This window comes from Chrysoperla carnea, chromosome 3 (genome assembly GCF_905475395.1).
Source record: "Chrysoperla carnea chromosome 3, inChrCarn1.1, whole genome shotgun sequence".
Classification (NCBI taxonomy): Eukaryota; Metazoa; Arthropoda; class Insecta; order Neuroptera; family Chrysopidae; genus Chrysoperla; species Chrysoperla carnea.
Window position 1 is genome coordinate 40,641,014 of NC_058339.1, and position 20,150 is coordinate 40,661,163.

The following is a 20,150-nucleotide window of genomic DNA, read 5'->3' on the forward strand; positions in this document are numbered from 1 at the left end:
TAGGTTTGTGGAGTGGAGCCTCAAGCTTTTACGAATAGCCGTGTATGAGTGACTTAAAGAAAAAATTATTTTCTACTTTTTAGTGCAAAGCTAGTCCCTTAACCAATATTTTTTACAAAAAATTTTTAATCTTGATAGTTTTCCGCAATTCGAATTATAATTTATAAATACATACATTTTCAATAACTAATTTTTTTAAATTAATTTTTTCGTAAATTAATGTACTGTTTTAAGAGGTCTATGTTTGTGCGGATCTGTGGACTTTGACTCTTGATTTCTAGTACTTAAATCTACCAATGATTTGATTGTAATTGTTTAAATAAAATCTGTTTTATTATGATATTAAATGATATAAATAAATGTGAAAGTCATATCAGGTTGCGTAACATTTAAATCCAGAAATGTCAACTTGACATGAGTAGGTAATATTTAAAATAAATAATGGGTGGTTCTATAAAATACGGGATTTTTGGTGTTTCAGTTAAAATATCATGACAAATGTGTTACAAATTATCTTTTCGTATATGTTACAGTTAAAGTATACATTTCAGTCAGTGTATACACTGTTCAGTTAATGTATGCTTCCTCTTGCTGTTTTAGTTAAAGTATAAATTTATTTAGTTAAATTTATAATAGTTAATGTTTTCATTGACTAGTGGATACATAGGCTCACTGATTAGCATAAGTAAAAGTTAAGATGTTTGGGACACATGCTCAAACACAAAATTTATCGAAATAGGTCAGGTTACTTAGAATATTTCCTACTAATATTGATAAAAGCCAATTGATCTATTAAAAAATTAACATTGAGGCACATTAAAAAGTAACTTCAATCATTAGATTATTCAATAAATTTTATTGATTGCCCTTGAAATGGTTTGATTTTAAAATTATGACGTTTCGAAAATTTTGCCGCCCCTAAAATTGTGCCGCCCTAGGCCCGGGCCTCACGGGCCTAAGATTAAATCCAGGACTGGCTCTAATTCTGTAATTTTATTATAGTAAATTAAAAATAAATTTCAAGTAAATATTTTTTGTTGCACATTGAAAGAAAAATAATTTCGTCAATGCCTTGTTCCGATCCCTGGTTATATGCAATTGAGCGTAAAGGTAACACTTTCGGGAACTTATTACATTGATCCAAAACAATTATAAAAATACTATTTTCTTTCTTAGTTTGTAGAACAACCCAAAGACGAAAATCTGAAATTGAACCTATATGGAAATTAAATTTTCAGTAAATTCAGTAAATTGATTTTATATATTGAAAAAAATCTATATACCTACTCAATGAAAAGCGAGTATATATTAAATTTCCAAAAGAAAAACATTTTATCTCATTTTCTTTTTATATATATATATGTTTGAATGTATTTCATATATATGTAGGTAATATGATTTAGTAATGAAATATAAAAAAAAGAGAAAAAGCGAAATAGAAAACTGTGCAATAAAAAATTATTTATTATCAAAATATAACTGTGGGAAAATTGTATATTTTTTTTGTACAGAAATAAAAGGTGACAACTAGCGTCAAGAAGACAAATTACACTTCATTTATTAAAATAGTGATTGATGTCTGTACATTCATGTCTGAATAGTCTTCTATTTGTTTTAATTTAGCTTTTTATTTAAAGAATTTGTTAGATTTGTAGTTCTTTTGTACTGTGCTATTATCGTAAAAAAGAATTAAACAAGACGACACGTTCAATTTTGATGTATATACAAGGTGTCTCGTTTTTATCCTTTCATTGAATTGTCTAATGGATGAAAAGTAAAACTGTATGCTTACAAAAATTTCAAGCTTGATTACTTTTGTAACAATCTACTAATCCATTAAAGCAGTATTTAAAAACAACATATCTTTTCATATAGAATTCCAATAAAAATATATAGACTCGGAGATGCCGGAACAAAATTTCAAAGTATTTGTTACAGTATAGCAATCCGTATGGTAAAATTACGTAACTATTGATTAACCACATTGTTGGTCGTTAGGGAGTAATCGACAGGCGATTAACAGAATATTTTATAATTAATTTTATTTATCAAAAGCTAATTTTTACCCCTCTATTTTCCACGGAAATGATCATGCTGCATTTTTCCGACAGCTTTTAATAGCCACGGTAAACTTCGCGGTGGCAATATGAAATTATGAAATTAGTTTCAAAAAATGTAGTCTGTAGTGAATAAAATAACGTCTTTAACAAATTCTTTTAATCGCCCTTCAATATCGTCCTACTGAAAAGTGCTGTGCCCATCATTCTCCTTTCACTAATTACAAAATTCGACCTGTAACCATCATACTAAAAACAAGTGGTTTGAAATATTGTGTCATTGTTTCCAGGTCTGATATACAATCTTTAATTACAAAACAAACAAACAAACCTGTGTTGGTAGTACAATTAAAGCCACACATATCATAATAACCATATAAAGTTGTGACGGCCATATGTCTGGAACAAAATCACCATAACCCACTGTTGAGAACGTGACCACAACATAGTATGTTGACTGAAATAAATTAAGATGACGATGTCCGGCTCGTTGAAAGTGTTGTATCCCACAAACACTATAATATAAAATATACATAATACAGAAATTAGTAATATATAAATTAATTTTGCAACTACTGGGAGTAGAGAGAGGTGGGTGACTTTGAAAGCTCTATGAATCAAAAAAGTATAATTTTTCATCAAGTTTTTACATAAAATTTAAAAAAGGCAAAATAATTAATCGCATACTAATTTTTGAATACATTGTAAACTGCATTTAACTAAATAAAGTTAATTAATTAAGTTATAAATTATTCAGTTCTAACAACTAACTTGCGACTTTGTTGTCCCTAAAAACAAGAGTCAGGAGAGAGAGAAGCTGTGACATGATAACCGGCCACCAACAGTTGAAGCACTGAAAGGAGAATTTGTACATCTGAATGGGTGTCATCTTGCTAGAATTTTATACCCTGTATAGATGAAATATACATATATCTAGGTATAATAATTTTAGTCTCAAGTTTGTATCGCTTAAAATTTTAGTAAGGTGTTCATAAAATCACTTCAAAATCAATTTAAGAATTTTCGAAAAGACAAAATAACTGCCTTCCGGTCGCCATAATTTAGTTGATTTTTTAAACTTTTCTAATTTATTAAAAATAATGCAAGCACTTTCTATTTCACAAGGTATTTCATCAATTAACTCAATTGTTTGTTTTCACTTGTTTTAACTCATTTACATTTACTTGTTCTTGAATATTTTTTCATGTAATTTAATAATTTAACTTGTTAAAAATGCAGTTAACTTCATTAAGTTGAAAATACAGTTTTAAAGTTCACGTGAAAATACTATTTATATAGTTTTCTTAAATGCTTTTCTATGTATTTTAATGTGGAAAAAAAAATGGAAATATTGATGGGTTTTTGTTTTACACTCTTTTCAAAATCGCAGTCTTCTCTGCCTCATCATATATATAAATTGCCTTTGCATTAATTGTACAAAATGAATTTTCATACGTGATTTTATTACAATTGGTATTTTATTACGCATAAAATTTACTACTGTGAAAATAATTTAATTTCAACCACTTCTTTTCTATTTATGTGATCTGCTGTGACAATTCAAACGTCCATTTTTGTCCAAAAAGAGTTTTTGCAGGGCATAAAATATTGTACTCATTCAACACTATGAGGTTGACCTGGACTTACGTGGTGTTTAAAGAGTCAATTTTTGCTCATAACTGGTAAAAGATAGAATCATAGTATAAATTAGTGAATTCTTTATCTGATCTACGATTTTTTTCTGAAGCTTTTTTTTTTTTTCGAAAAATCGATACATTCGGTAGAAACTAAAATCATAATTATTTATATTCTACAAAGTAATTTATAGTTCTAGCTTTTTTGAATTAGAGGTCATCTTAAAGGTCATTTAGGATAAACTTTCTTATTTTAAGTTAAAATTTATAAACGTATTCGAATACTTTAGATCAATAATACATAAAAAAAAGTGAAAATTTAATTTCTGTCGAATAAATCCGTTTTTCAAATGAATGTTTCGAACCAAAATTGTAGGGCTTGTTCAGACAAACAACTGTCCAATTTAAATTGTGTCCCTATCTATTACTAGTAATGAGTAGGGATTGACTTTATAATAGGTCGTTAGACCAGGTTAGCATCAAAGTGCTGACTCATTTTATAATCCACAAACAACATTATATGATCTACAATTTTTCTTTCAATTCTCAGTCTCAAATCAAATGGAACACTCTATATATGAAAATTTGTTTTAAATTTTAATGGAACAAAATGAAATTTTATATCTCAATTATTCTTAAATTATTAAACGTATCTATTTAAATTTCAATTTTTGTTATTTCAGTTTCCAAATTTTTGTTATATCATTCTTTGCATTAAATTTTCAGTAATGTAATTTAACTATAGTTTGTTTACTTCTGTATGTCAACTAAATTTTGAACAACTTACAGAATTGCATTTAAAATTCATACATAAATGCATTAGAGCCACTTTAGTTTGAAACTTACTATTTTGATAATTACTTTCAATTAAGATTTCATCACTTTAGCTTTAATAGTTTGTACATTTGATTTAAAAGTTGTATATTGTATAAGTTATAAACTAGAATGTTTGAGTTCTTTGGTAAATTATAAACACTTTAATGTGAAACTACCGCAACTAAAAGATTTATTTATGTACGATGCATTTCCCAATCGAGCTAGAAATATTTGTTAAACTATATCATATGGGGTATTCTATAATAACTGCATTAGAGAAGCAGGGACATTCGGAGTATACAATTTTAAGAGAAAGTTCCTCGATTCGATATACCCTTAACCGTTTTTATACCATGTATATATGAAATATAAATAGTATATTAAGTTTAGTCCCAAGTTTGTAACGCTTAAAAATATTGATGCTACGAAAATAATTTTGGTTTAGGTGTTCATAGAATCACCTAATTAGTCCATTACCGTATGTCTGTCTGTCGTCTGTCATCACGATTACTTAAAAACGAAAAGAGATATCAAGCTGAAATTTTTATAGTGTGCTTAAGACGTAAAAAGTGAGGTCGAGTTCGTAAATGAGCGTCAATAGAGACAGAACAAATGTTTAAGTATAAAAAATAAACAACTTTTGTTTGAAACATTTTCTTGCAAACATCATCTGTTTACCAACGAGGGAGTTAATTAGGTGAAAATTTTGTAGTATGTATTAACATGGTAATATCAGTTATGTGTGTGTGTGGCTATTTAAGAGGGGGAATTATTCTTTATTTACGTGACGTCAAAAAACAAACGATTGCGTCATCAAAACTGTCTATACATGGTATTTCAATAATTAACTCAGTCAATTGTTTGTTTTCACTTGTTTATATTAATGTATCATTTACAAGATAGAGCTCCATCAATTATTCTTTGTCATATTGAAAAATGTATCGATTAATTAAGTCTACTTGAAATTTTAATAATAACCAAATATAACAGTTTTTTTCTTTTTATATACAAAATGAAGGGTGTTATAAGTTTAACGTGTGTTTCGTTGCTCCTAAATTGATGAACTGGTTTTTATTTTGTTTTTTTTTTCGAGCTCAGGGCACCGTACCCGAAACAACTAGAACAACCAACGACCGAACAATTGCATCATTGATTTTATCCAACATTGCCGAAAAAGGTTCCCCCTACACCCCCTTTACATAATGTCCACAATATTGGAAGGACTACAGATCAAGAGAAAAACTCGTCTCTGTTTTTTCGTCGAATATATACATACCAATTAAAGAAACCAACTTAGAAAAAATTTCTAGGGTAAATTATAGTAAATTGTATTTTTTTAATTCGTTTTCATTATGAAAATTTTGATAAAAACTATAATTAAAGATATTCTATCAAACTTATTAAGAATATTATGCTCAACATCATTGTGTTTTTCCTTTATTATATGTTTTGAGCATTTTGTACTCGTTTATCTTATAACGTTTTAGCGGTTTTTAATAAATTATAATATTAAAACACTTTAATGTAAAACTACCTCAACTAATAGATTTACATTTCTCAGTTTTGTTAAAAATTGTTACTAAACAATGAAAATATATGAAGACGGGGTCGAGTAGGTACATTGTTGTTTTAATGAATGGCAATGCATAATTTATTAATAAATTGTTTGTATGCACTATTGATTAAAAATACATGTTGTTTATTTAAGAGGTAGATAGAGAAAATGCTGTCTGAGATAGAAATACCTTTTAAGGTTTTCATTTCACAGAGTCTTCGAGAGATAATAAATATTGTAGTACAAGAATTAAGGTCGACCTTCACCCATCTGTTTACCAAATGAAAGTTATTTTTTATGAAATGTCAAATATTTACAAATATCCCTGTAGTGGGTTGCCTAAAAACTATGGCCAAGACAACTTTGAGAAAAATATCAAAACTTGGACAGCTTGTAAACTTTATTTTTTGACTGATATTTTGTGGACAATCATATAGCATCGTATGTATTTCCAGTAAAATTATCTTTATTTAGATATGCGAGTTTAGATATTATTCGTTATGGTTTTTACTTTCAAGTAAATCAAAATTCGTTAGTATGCAATTGCAGGGATATTTGTTAACATTTTATATTTCATAAAAAATAACTTTCATTCGTTAAATATATATTAAAGGTGGTAACGAAACTAGTCTTGTTTAGAGAACAGGATATCTTAAATATGTATTAATTTAATACATAACAATTTACAAGCGTTTCACTTGAAAGTAGAGTACATATTCGTGAATATTAGAGATAAACATTCGCAATTGCATTCGCAATGTACAAAATATGTAAAAGATTTGACATATCACAAGTGCCGAAATAGTTCCCACTCCCAAAATTGGAAGTATATTTATAATTTAAAAATTTTTGTAATGAAAAATCGATAAACGGATGTGAGTGACATCTGTTTGGTAAACATTTCACGGCAGGAAACTGTTTAATGAATGACATATATAATAAATGTAATTATCTTGAATATCCTCTTTTCTGTGCTTAACAACATATCAAAAACGAAAGCAATGATGAAAAAAAAAGTGTAAATACAAGATAAAGAAACTCTATTGAATTTCAGCATTCTCAAAAAAAAGTAACGTAATTTTTGTGAAAGAGTTATTTCTAAATTGATTTAACAAGGTTTATGTCTTGTAGTAAAAGCACTAGCAATCTATTACTACACTTAAAAGTAAAAAATAAATTTGTTGTAACTCTTGAATTTCCTCTTTTCTGTGCTCAATAACATATCAAAAACGAAAGCAATGATGAAAAAAAAATGTGTAAATACAGGAAAAAGAAACTTTCCATTGAATTTCAGCATTTTCACAAAAAAGTAACGTAAGTTTTGTGGAAGAGTTATAAAAGTGAATTGATTAAACAAAGTTTTTGTCTTGTAGTAAAAGTACCAAAAATCTTTTGCTACACTAAAACGTAAGAAAGAAATTTATAAAATTTATAATATTTTATGCTAAAAATGTTGATTCCAATTTCTCGAACGTTTTATATCGTGCGGCTCAGGCTTTATTAATTTTTTAAATTTTAGTTGAATTTTCAATGAGTAATTTCGTATATGTATTTGTGCTTTATTAATAGAATAGAACATGTGGACAGGTAGATGTATATTACATGAATTTGTTCAGAATTTCAGTCATGCGGTAAAACGGAAGTTGTATATATAATAAACATAGGGTGTAATATGAAAAAAAAAGAGAAAAGTTTTCGATTTTAGACACATACGCATAAAAATACAAAATAGTTATACCTGTATTGAATAATATCCAAAATACGAGAGAAAAAAATATTTTTTTAATTTTTTGTGTAAACTAAGGTCTGTTGGTAGCAAATTAAGAAAAAAAGGATACTTGAGCGATAGATTGAATCCATGACTTATGATATTCCGGACTAATAGTCTAATTAAGTGAGTTATATGGGTACGATGTTTCCATTTATCGATTAAAATGCTACCCTCTACGTTATGCATTATATATTAATTATTGAAATAATGCGTTGATTGGTGTAGACGATTTATTGTTAACCGTAATTATTAATTATTATGTTATACAATACATCATTATTAATAACATTTCTGTTTAATTCCATAGAATTAATTTTAAGAGCTTTGCAATCGTAATTTAATCGAATTTTGTGTGTTATATTCTTTGGTTTTTGTTGGTATGACGGTTGACATGAATCCAAGAGACTCCGATTCCTGGTGTATTTATAAATTTTTTCAATTCTCTTTTAATTTACTCGACAAGTCATTTGGCTAAATAGTGTACGCTATTGTATCATAAATTCTATTAACAATCGAAAGATTCTGATATTTATCGTTTAAAAAAAAAGAGTACACATACAAAAAATAAAAATTAAAAAAAAGAGACATTTGTTTAATCTCTTTTGGTAAATTTTTAAAGAGATTGTAATGTCAAGATAATGAGTTTATAATTAAATTGTTAACTTCTTTGTTGTTGCGGGTGACATACGTTATTACAACCACTATACTTGTTTATTAAAAACACGATTTTATATAAATATATACAAATAATAGATAAATAAATAAAAAATTCAGACTATTTTTTTGTATCTAATTATATTAAGATGTACTTTCATATAAATTGAGTTTTGTTTACATAAGATGTCTTTATAAATATTTTATGTCTACAGATTTACACTTAAAGTATACAAAGGATATTAACCTGTTTGCTGTGTCAAAGTAATTTTTCAATTGATAAAATACTATAGGGGATAATGTAGTACAATAGGAAAATTTTCATTTATGTGGTTTTAAAAATCTTTTTTAAAATAATAATGGAAATAATCTCTCTTTATAACACTATTATTTTTCAAGAATATGTATTTTTCAAGAATTTAAATATTGAATAACTGCCAATAACAAACGTATGATCAATGGTACAATATCATAATGTATAATGAAATACACCCAGATATGCCTAAAATCACCTCTTACAATTGTACCTGACAGTTTAATCATTACAATGGAAACATTGAAAACCTAACAAATTGGTCTTACAGGCATCCTTTCTGAATACCTGTATGTAATAGCTTCAACTTGTTTTTTTACAAACTTGAAATGGAAGAGAGATGACATTTTGATCCGAGTAATTCGTTGCCTGATCCAAGTTTTTCAAACTTTACTTATTCAATAATTTGCGTTACATTTAAAAATAAAATATGGAATAAATAATGTTTTAGGTGATATTTGATTTAGACGACAAAACATAATAGTCAATTTGTAAATAAATAAATAGTAAAAGAATAATTTTGGGCTTCGAAACATTATTCTTGAAAAAAATACATAGATAATTCTTCTCTACGTTGCTTGCATTTTAGTAATTAAGCTTTGTCTTCTTACAGTTGCTGTCTAAAGAAACGAGCCGCTCAAGCCGGCTTCAATTTAACGGATACTGGTTTTTACTGTTTCATCCAGTGTCGAATAAAACGGTTTTTGCATTAACATTTACTCTTAATTATTTTTCATTTTTATTATCTTTCAATTGAATTAACAAAAAAGTTAATAGCCGTCAATTTAATGCTTGCGAGGGCGATAGAAAAATGTTCGAACCACTGGAAGACCTGACTTCCAAAGTAGTGTCAATATGTTCTATAAGCTGGTTTCGTATTTTACAAGTTAATCTAAAATACGTAGATTTAGCTTAGATTTTACTTTTTTATTCAAAATTTAAAAGAATTTAAAAAAGCTATATAAACAAAAAAGTTGAAACCATATATTTAATAAAACATATTAAATTATATGAAGTATAATGAAAAACAATGTAAAAGAATAGAAGAAAATGGATATAAAGATAAAGTGAAAAGAAATTATATTGTGGTGTGGAGTAATGTTTATCATTCGAACACGTTTTATATTCCATATTCCATGGAAAATAAATTTGTCGCATTTGTTTACGTATATACAGTATGTTTACTGAATGAATATCTTTTCTGGTTTTAGTGTGAAAACGTCGACGAGAAATTAAGAAAGTATATGTAACGGAATCTTGGAAAGTGATTTTCACCCACTTTAAATCGACGGATTGAATTGAAAGTTCTCAAACTTATAAAGGTGATAATCATTTAACCGATGATAATACAATAATTGAGTAGTGTGTCAGATTATCTTTATCAGAATCTTCAGGATTAATAACTTCCACATCTGAAAATATGTACATTTATTTGCGCTCTCACCATACTTATACTCAAGTTTTGATAAATAAATAGTTTAAAAAACTAATAAACTTAAATAAATAATAGTTAAAAAAATTAAAAAAGAATCCTATCTTACTAGCTGAACTAAAAAGTAGAAAATAATTTCCGTTAATTTAAAAAAAAAAATTTTAGAGTGATTAAGAAAAAAATCGTTTTATAGTAAAAAAACGTGGTGTGTTTTTTAATATATTTTAAAATGACTTTACTTTAACCAATATCGATCGGGCAATAAAATATTTACAATAATTTTTTCCCCCAAAAAATACATACACCGTAATACATGTATCCTACAGAGATGATATAAATCATCTGTACATAGGTCTGGATACAACAATCAAAATCAAAAAAAATCAAAAATTTACAGAACCAAAATATACAATAAAACAAAATCGAAAGACAATTTACACTTCCAAAACACAAAGAACAATCAATGAATATAAAAACAAATAGTACAAAGAAGAAATCCAGCACCCCAAGCTTTTTTACGATAAAATGATTTTTTTGTTAATCTCTCTATTTGTTTTATCTTATACGTATTATTTTCTCCTTATTAGTTCAGCTACTTACAAAAGCTTGTGTTTATGTAGCGTGAGAAAATAATAGTATTAAAAATTGCTATATGTGAGTACCGTCAGGAGCTAACGGGTCTAGTAACTTTTTTACGTGACAGTTTTTTAAAGAATTAAAAGCTTATAAATGAGCAAAAATCATTCGTTTTTCAACGTCCCAAGTAAACGTCCTGTATACGAAGTAAGTCTAAAAATCAGTTCTATATTTTGTATTATTCGACTGTGTGTTTTAAAAAATTCTTTGATGGGTATATTACATGTAATAACGAGGTTGTCAGTCATTCACTATTCTCTAATGTTTTAAATATTTATACAAGGTGATTTTTTTAAAGTTTCCTCCATTATATTTGAAAACATAATGGAAAAGAAAAAAACTAAAGCAAACGTAACGGTTCATTTTTAGGGAGAATGAAAATGTAGTGTTTAGTTTTTGTGTATAAGAACGCTTTCATGATCAAACAGGAGTCAATTTTATTTTCTCAAACGACGTAATTTTTTTATCAGATATTTTTTCTTTGGTGCAAATAAACTGCTTTTGTTTGAAAAATGTTTTTCCTAGATCTCAATATTTGCTACCTGATTTTAGACATTCATCAGGTTCCAAAGTTTTCTCCAAGAAAATATTTAACCAGTACATTTCCAAAATAATTTTTCGAAAAACAAGAAGAATCTGACCACAAAATTTTTTACCTATACTATTCTTAAAGTTTTTAGTCTTAAAACCGAAGAATAGGGTACCGAAAATTGAGATAAAGTAAACAACTTTTTAAACGAAAGAGTCAAAAACAAGAATTAACCCTTGTCAATGTAAAACGAACCTGTATGTTGTACTTTCATTTACCCTAAGAATAAGCTGATACGTGATTTCGAGTTTTTAAAAGTCACCCCGTATACTCTGAGTGATAACAAAAATGGCTTTTCTGATTTAAAAAAGTTATTTGATTATTCGTCATATTTTGTGTTCATGAATATAGTCTATTTTGTATTGACATTTCAAAGCCAAAATTCTTTATCATGATCAATATACCTACCATAACTTGGTTCATAGAAACATAGCTATTCTATAAGTAACCGAGGTTTACTAAGTAAACATTTACTATTTTAACGGCCATCTGGTTTGTATTCGTAGCATGAAGAATAAAATTTGCTTATTGAAAGAAAGTATATATATATTTCATGTAATTAAATTTATAAAATGTTTCAATTTGGCTCAATTCCAAACTAACAAAATAGTAACATTATAAAAAGATGATCGTTTTAGTCATTCTGGTTTCCAAGGGCCTCTGTTCGCAAAGTTGTTGCGGCTATCACAGGACACTGGCTGGGCGGCAAGCATGCTGAACGCTTAGGCCTGGCAGTGTATCACGACTACTGCAGGAGCTGTCACAGTGGTGACGAGGAAGAGACAATGTTTCATCTTCTCTGTCATTGCCCAGCTTTTGTCATGAGGAGGTGGATTTACTTGAGCCAGCCTCTCTTTGACGACCTAAAGTCAATCGACGTCAAAGCCTTCCTGCTGCTAAACAGCTCCAGATGGTTCATGGAGTAGTAGCCGGGGATGGGCCAACCCATTTACGGTATCACAACGGACCCTATGGTCTAAGTGTGTCCCACCCCAGGATAGCCACTCTAACCTAACCTAACCTAGTGATTCTGGTTGTCGAATCTGTCGGAAGCTAAATAAAAAAAAAACAGTGTAGTGGTGAATTTGGTTAAAGGCAGTTAAAGTAATATAACGTGATTATAAGAGAGAATTCTAAAAGGAACTCTGTGCCAAAATTTGCAACATTCCTTAGTTTGTCTTTTTTTTTCTTTTCGATAGAGAATCTGTATATGAACAAGATCTCCGCTACAAAATTGTCCAAAAATTTAAGATTTTGTTCACGGCAAGAGTATATGAACAAGTGGTAAAATGAGATTTAATTTTTGTCTAACACTGTACGCAGTGAGTGATCAGTTGTTTACAATTGTGATTATTCATAATTTTTCATTGAATCTATGAGGTGAATAAAATTCAATTTTCTTTCAACTACTTATTTTTGGCATATAAATCTAGTAGATACTTTTTCATGAAAATGGTGGTAATTCTACTAATGAGAAATTACATATATAGACTTATTTTCATTGTGAAATTAGTCACTTTGAAGTTTTGTAAATTTCTTAATATACTTCAATTGCGGAGCTATTTTAAAGAGATATTCTATTTCATGAGAAGAAGTGAAAATACTACGGTTTACTTTACCATTTGACTACCACCATATTTCGTATATTGTTTAAGACAATGTATATATATAATCAAACAAAAAATTGAAAATGATAAACTTGAAATTTATTTAAAATTTGTTTAAAAAAACCTTCACTTGGAACATAAAAATAACTCTGTATTTTGTATTATATTAAACATAAGCTGTTGGAAACGAATCTCCACGGTCTTAGATATATCCAAATCCTATTGATGTCGAACTAGAATGTCAAGATGATAATAAGAAAATATCGTATTATTTTAAATCTATATACCTGGATTTATGTACACTAGATACTCTTTGTTCCAGTAAAATATTTTTTTTTCAAGTTTGACTACTATCATGCGCACCGGGAGGGGAATGTAAGTCCATCCCTTTGCACTTTCCAACCTTGAAGGAAAATACACAGAAAAAGATTAAAAATTCAAATTCATTGTCCCACTTTATTCTTCCCCACCTCAGAAAAAATTCTTGTCTCATCATTAATTAAATGCACAGTAAATATGCTCAATTGGTCAATAAAACCACATCTCCTCTACTTCTGTACTGTAAATTGAAAAAATGTTCTCTCTTTCTCTTAACGTCTCTCATCTCTTGGATTCCTTAACTATGCGTCAAGACGTGACTTGATTTTTGATTGATTTTCAATTTCGCATAAATTTTTATATAATTTGTGACTGTCAAATTAAAAAATTAAAGTGTATTTTTAGTAAGTAGGGTATTTTTTCACAGATAAATAATTTTTGTGGGTGATTAAAATGATTTTGTGGATGTTTTGATGCAATATTTAGGTAAATCGTCAAAGGTAGCTCAGGACTGCCGTACGTCCTTCAATGAGCTGGCGGAACAAATGAATGTAATCTTGGTATGGGTACCGGGACACAGGGACATTCCAGGAAATTGTGAAGCCAGGAATTGACGAGCTTGCCAGAAATGGCACAATGTTGCCGGCCACAAGCATCAATAAATACCCGGGAGTTCCATTTGCGAACTGCAAGTTGCTCCTGCAAGAGGATGTCTTGGAAAAGGCCAATGTTAGATGGAGGGAAGAACGTACTTGTGGCACTACAAGACAGATATGGTCTGAGTACAATCGCAGGCGTTTCGAAGTTCTTATATCACTTCCAAAGGCCTCTGTTCGCAAAGTTGTTGCGGCTATCACAGGACACTGGCTGGGCGGCAAGCATGCTGAACTCTTAGGCCTGGCAGTGTATCAGAGACAATGTTTCATCTTCTCTGTCACTGCCCAGCTCTTGTCATGACGAGATGGACTTCCTTGAGCCAGACTCTCTTTGACTACCTTTCCGACCTAAAGTCAGTCGACATCAAAGCCCTCCTGCTGTTCTTAAACAGCTCCATATGGTTCATAGAGTAGTGGCCGGGGATGGGCGAACCCTTTTACGATATCACAACGGACCCTATGGTCTAAGTGTGTCCCACCCCAGGAAAGCCACTCTAACCTAACCTAACCTAGGCAAAATAACTTTAAGGAGGAATAAAGTTAAAAAGACAGCTTATGTAGTTCAGAATATATACATAACAATGATTTTTTGTTTGTCGTATGCCATGATGTTGTATGAATAACTCCCATGTCAATATTTAGAATCTCATCTGCATCGCTTTGTATGTCATGCAATGAATGCTACGTTAAACTGTAAGTATGAATATTTAAAAACGATGCATTACATGCGCTTCATAAAGTTTTTAATACCTTTACGTTTTTTGAATAAATTTTCTATAATCAAAATTGATGAACGGTGTTGTTTTTATTGTAAATATAAATTGCATATGCATTGTACTCGTTTACGTATAACAGTTTCGCCACCAAGAACGAGTTAGCAAAAGGACAAAGATTTAAACAAAGTTTTAATTCCTGCTTGGCTAGAATTTTATGTATAATCACCATGGAAAAATTTTTGATCACATTCAAAGATGTGAAGAAATTTAGAATAGAATATATACTATTATTTATCAGAGACATGCTGGTACTATTATTTAATAAAGAAAATTTTCAAAAATGTGGGATATTTTTCAATGTGAAAACTTAAAACTCTAGAATAATTGCCCTTTTTCCTGGCTGGATCCTTTGACAGATCTCAGTAAAACAGTACCTGAAGGAATAATTATTTATTTTTTTATCAGAAAACTAAAAAAAAAAACAAGCTTTTGAATGAGCTGTTCATAATTCAAATGCGATCATTTTTCGGATATTTGCTGTGAAGATATTTTTTCTCAGGTTAAAAAATAAAGAATTTTTAAATGGTAAAACATTAAATGGTGTAGGTATAAGTAATAAATTGAATACTTTGTATGTAATAATTACCTCACTAAAAGGCTTTGGTTATACATTAATTAATTAATTTTAGTCAAAGCTAAATGGTGATAATGATAAATTCAAGCAATTTATAATGAAATAATTAAATTAGTTAACTCTTAAAATATCCTCTGATTCTTACTTATATATAATAATTATACGATCGAGAGGCATGTATGATATTTTGTTCACATTTGGTAACACACTTGGAAACTTATTTGGAAGCACCCGGTAGGAACTATGTTACTTTCGTTATAAATTATGTATTGTGGAATAACAAGCATAAGGGTTGTAATATTAGTTTTAAAAAGATATACTCTGATTTAGTAGTCAACCCAATATGTGCGTATACTTTGGGTCACAAAATTTACACAGGTTTTATCGTTCTAAGAGATATAGCTGTAGCTTATCATATAGTAATATCACTAAGAATGGTAAAACTTTGTTCGATCAAGATATTTCAGGATTTGTAAATTGAAATTACAGCTAATTAAAAAAGATTTCAAATAATTATAAAAAAAAATATTTTTTCATATTCTCAAAATTGACAGCAAACTGAATCGATTGAAAAAAGTTTCTCAGCCCACAAATAAATTATGACGAAAATATGCCATAAGTAACATAGTTCCAAAATTTTGGAGCACGGTTACTGAGCATGTTTGAAAAAAGAAGTCGAAAAATTATAATGTTTTTCTTGAAAAATTCAAGTATTATTTTTTTTTTACTTTAGCTCTTAAACGCAATGAATGCTCTCTTTATACTTATTTGCAGTAGTCTCCATTTAAACTAAAAATATGTAGGCAACGTAAACACTTACCTTGTAAATACCAAACATAATAACGTTGCAGAAAGTATCATTAATTGTTGTGACAAGGCCGACTGTGATTTTTGCATTGCACGATGTAAATCATTCTGAAAAATAATGGCGAAAAATTAAAATTTTTTACTATATTAGTTACCGGCAAATAAATTTTTGTTTATTTTATAATAATAATAATAATATTAATAATAATAGAGCTTTATTCATAAATTTTCGAGTACATTGAATGCGTCAAGCAATACACTTTGAATTCTGTTAAACTAGAAATCTAGGATTTACAGTTGTATCACTGACAAAATGAACATGATAATAACCAAACTTAACAAACAATTGGTAGCAGTGACAAGGATGTTAACAATAAGAAAATTAACAAAAACAAAAGTAACAATCAGAAAACTAAAAAAATGATATTAGTAACAAATTAACAGAGGTAATAACAATAAAGATGATAAATAATAATAATAATAACAATGAGAACAATAAAGATGATATCAGACAAATTCTTATGATATTGGACAACAGTAGATAAAATTGTATGAAATTCTTTAAATTATAAAATCTTTTATCATAATGGTTTTTTTTAAGGAGCTATTTTTCTAATTTCTTTTTAAACGAGCTTGAATTTAAATTTTTTATTTCTGCTGGAATATAATTGTAAATTCTATTACATGTATTTAATACAGCTGAATCGATATACGTTTGTATGGTTTGCTTGACTACCAAGTCTTTTTTATTTCTTGGGTGGTATGTGTGTTCGTTCGAATTGATGATCCAGAAATGAATGAAAGTTTTTTTTGGCAAATAAATATATCGCGACCAAAGACATAGAGATTGAACTGAGTGTTTTCTGTTCAGTTGTATAGTAAATACGGGCAACAAATTTTGATAGAGATAAAACGAATGCACGGCCAGTAGTTTTCTCTTTCGAGAATTTCTGTAGAGCATTAGAAAAAAAACAGGTATTGACACAGCCCCTTTGTTTTTTTCTACAGAGCCGTCAATTTTGTGCGGCTATTGTTCAGTCTAAATTTTATGTCTTCGTTTGAAACTAAAATAAAACGATTTATACCGCAATAGTGTTTTCAAATTGTGAAAGTTTACTTGCAAAAGCTACAGAGGAATGTATGAGTTTTATGGCGTTGCCAATGAAACTAGTTTCTATGTTTTGAAGATTTTTTGAGAATATAAGGAATTTTAATGTCACGAGGATTTAGATTTTTTTTCTGAAAAAAGAAATTTAAATGTGTCGGTGATTTTTCTTCTATAACCCACATGCATCTTATGCATAAAAAATTGCCTCTTAAATCACTCTATCTATTAGAATAAACCACATCAAAATCCATTGTGTAGTTTTAAAGATCTAAGCATACCTACAAAAAGATTAGGGACAAACCGACGGAAGCACATTAGGATGCAAGTATATATTTTTTGGATCTTAAAAGTAATTCGATCAACACGTTTTTTTAACGGAATATTGAAAATAATGGATAAATAAATAACTTTTCACGTTTGAGGAAACAAAGAAAAACATAGTTTGTTTGAACTACTTAGTATGCAGACCTCGTTAGGATGTCTATCTTGAGTTAGTAATGTCAGAAAACTATTATATATATATATATATAGGTACTTTTAATGTAAATAAGTTCTACGATGACGACTTGCCGGTCGAGTAATAAGATATAATCTTTATATGTAATGTATGTACATCTACTCAAAAAGAGTTACTATAATTAAAATTTCATTGTAGTAGAAAACGTATAAAATTTTCTCTTTAAATTAAATTTATAAATTCAGGTCTGTAATTTACTATTTCAACAGCAAACTCGTACCATGAAATAGTTTTCATCGATTGTAGTTTATTTATTTATTTATTTTTAATGGACGATTTTGCAACTATTTTGTTCACAGTATAATAACAATTTTTATTTAGAAAAAATCTCTTTGTTTTTCATTAGTGCCCGACCGAAACTGGAATTTGTACCGAAATCGAAACCGAATCTTCGGTATCTGCTTCAGTTTCGACTGAAATCGAAACTGAAACTGAAACTTTTCCAGACATGTTAAAAATTGATTATTTACTTAAATTTGGCTTATTTTTTATACTTATACCGACAGTTAACACGTATTAAATCAAATAAAAAACAATAATTGAGTTTGAATTAAATGCATATTGTTTACATACTGTGTTTTCTCATAATTAAAATAAACAAACAAGTATCGGAAGATCACACAATTAAATCATAGCGGTAGCAAGCAGTTGTTTCAATGTTTGGGTGGTTAAAATTAATAAAACTAAATCCAAGAACGCATAGACAACCTAACACATCAAGTCACAACAAAATTACACCGGACTACTCTGACTGACACTCAAAGGACACGCAATTCACGAACGCAGAGTTTCGGTGTGGCCGAAATTTCGGCAGATTTTCTGCCGAAACTGGCCGAACCCGAACCTTCGATCGAACAATATTTTTCATTGCGGTGGTTAAAAATATACGATTTTTGATTATTGTTATTATATATCGTGTCCATCACCTTAAAAATTTGAATTTTTGAAATGGCGAGCTTAGTATCTATATACTAAATATTTTTAAGTTAGAAAGTTTTCAATCAGTTCTTCAATAAAAACAATATTTACTAAAGAACCTTGCGATATACTGTTCATTTATACTTTCTCTTGCAAGAGCTCTTTTTCGTTAATTCTGTCCAAAAGTGGATTTCACAGTAGTTCAAGCAAAGGAACTACATTATAAATTATAAGAGGTGGTAGCTTTACATGGGTTTACAAATAAAATAAAATTCAGAAAATATGTACAAGCTGACTACTACATACTAATTTGAAAAGTTATAATGCTACATTTTCAGTAGTAAATAGATAGTTCTGCATGTGATAATCAAATGCAGTTACTTACTTCAAAGTATCTACGAAACAAAGTATCTAGAAAGCAGTTAAATAAATAATTTGATTATGTGTCACAAGTTTTCATCCAGATGTAATTATAGAAAAGTTTCAAAATTTTCTAAACAACCATATATCCCAAAAGTAAGGTATATAAAATCAAGTATCTGCTTGATATGCTATCTCCCCTTGATATTTTGTTACGAACCTACACTATATTGGATTTTTTTTTAAATTTTTACCAAACTTATGGTCAAGACTATTTTTAATATAAGTATCAAAACTTGAAAAGCTTGTAAACTTTATTTTTGACCAATATTTCGTGGCCAAACGTATGCCCCCGTATTTGTAACAAAATTATCTTTATTTAGATATGCAAGTCAAAGAATTAACAGATGAACGTAATTACTATTTTCAACATGTATATATGCAATAATAGTGAACAAAAAGATGCAGACAAATCAGCTGCTGCATATTTCTTACGACTTTTACTGTCGAGTAGACCAAAATTCGTTAGATATGCAAGCCGGAGAAAAATTTCAAAAGATTTTACTCTTGGTATTTTCACTAAAACTTGTCTTGACCACATTTCTTTAGGCAACCCATAGCAGGAATATTTGTTAACATTTTAGAATTCATAAAAAATAAAATTCATTCGGTAAGCAGATGGGTGAAGGTCGATCTTAATTCGGATCTTAGACTATATGTCACTATAAGCTAGGTTAATATAGCTTTGGTTTGATTATGTGTTCGAATTGTGCTCCACAAAAGGATCTCGATTATATATTTTTATTAAAAAAAAAAAATAAATAAATTATACTGTATTTTTAACAGACAATGTCATTTTATTTGTATTTATTTTGCTCTATTTTGAGTATGAAGTAGATAATCTATTTAAGAAGTGTGAAAAAATTAAAAAAAAAAAAAAAAATTATGAAAGTTTATACTTACAAACATATTTTCTAACGAATGTTTTGCTAACCAACAATTTAAAAATACAGGAATAAATAGATTTCGTAATGGAGGCCATAATAACTGCA

General features: G+C 28.7%; 1 protein-coding gene across 1 annotated transcript in view; it reads right to left on the minus strand.

Annotated features, from left to right (window-relative positions):
* LOC123295148 (potassium channel subfamily T member 2) overlaps window positions 1–20,150 on the minus strand; it is a 142,272-nt gene that overhangs the window by 28,046 nt on the left and 94,076 nt on the right. The window contains exons 7-9 of the mRNA XM_044876381.1: window positions 20,062–20,145; window positions 16,209–16,303; window positions 2,389–2,572 (exon numbers count right to left, since the gene is read on the minus strand). Of these exons, the coding sequence (XP_044732316.1) occupies window positions 2,389–2,572; window positions 16,209–16,303; window positions 20,062–20,145 (363 nt within the window). The remainder of the gene's footprint in view (window positions 1–2,388; window positions 2,573–16,208; window positions 16,304–20,061; window positions 20,146–20,150) is intronic.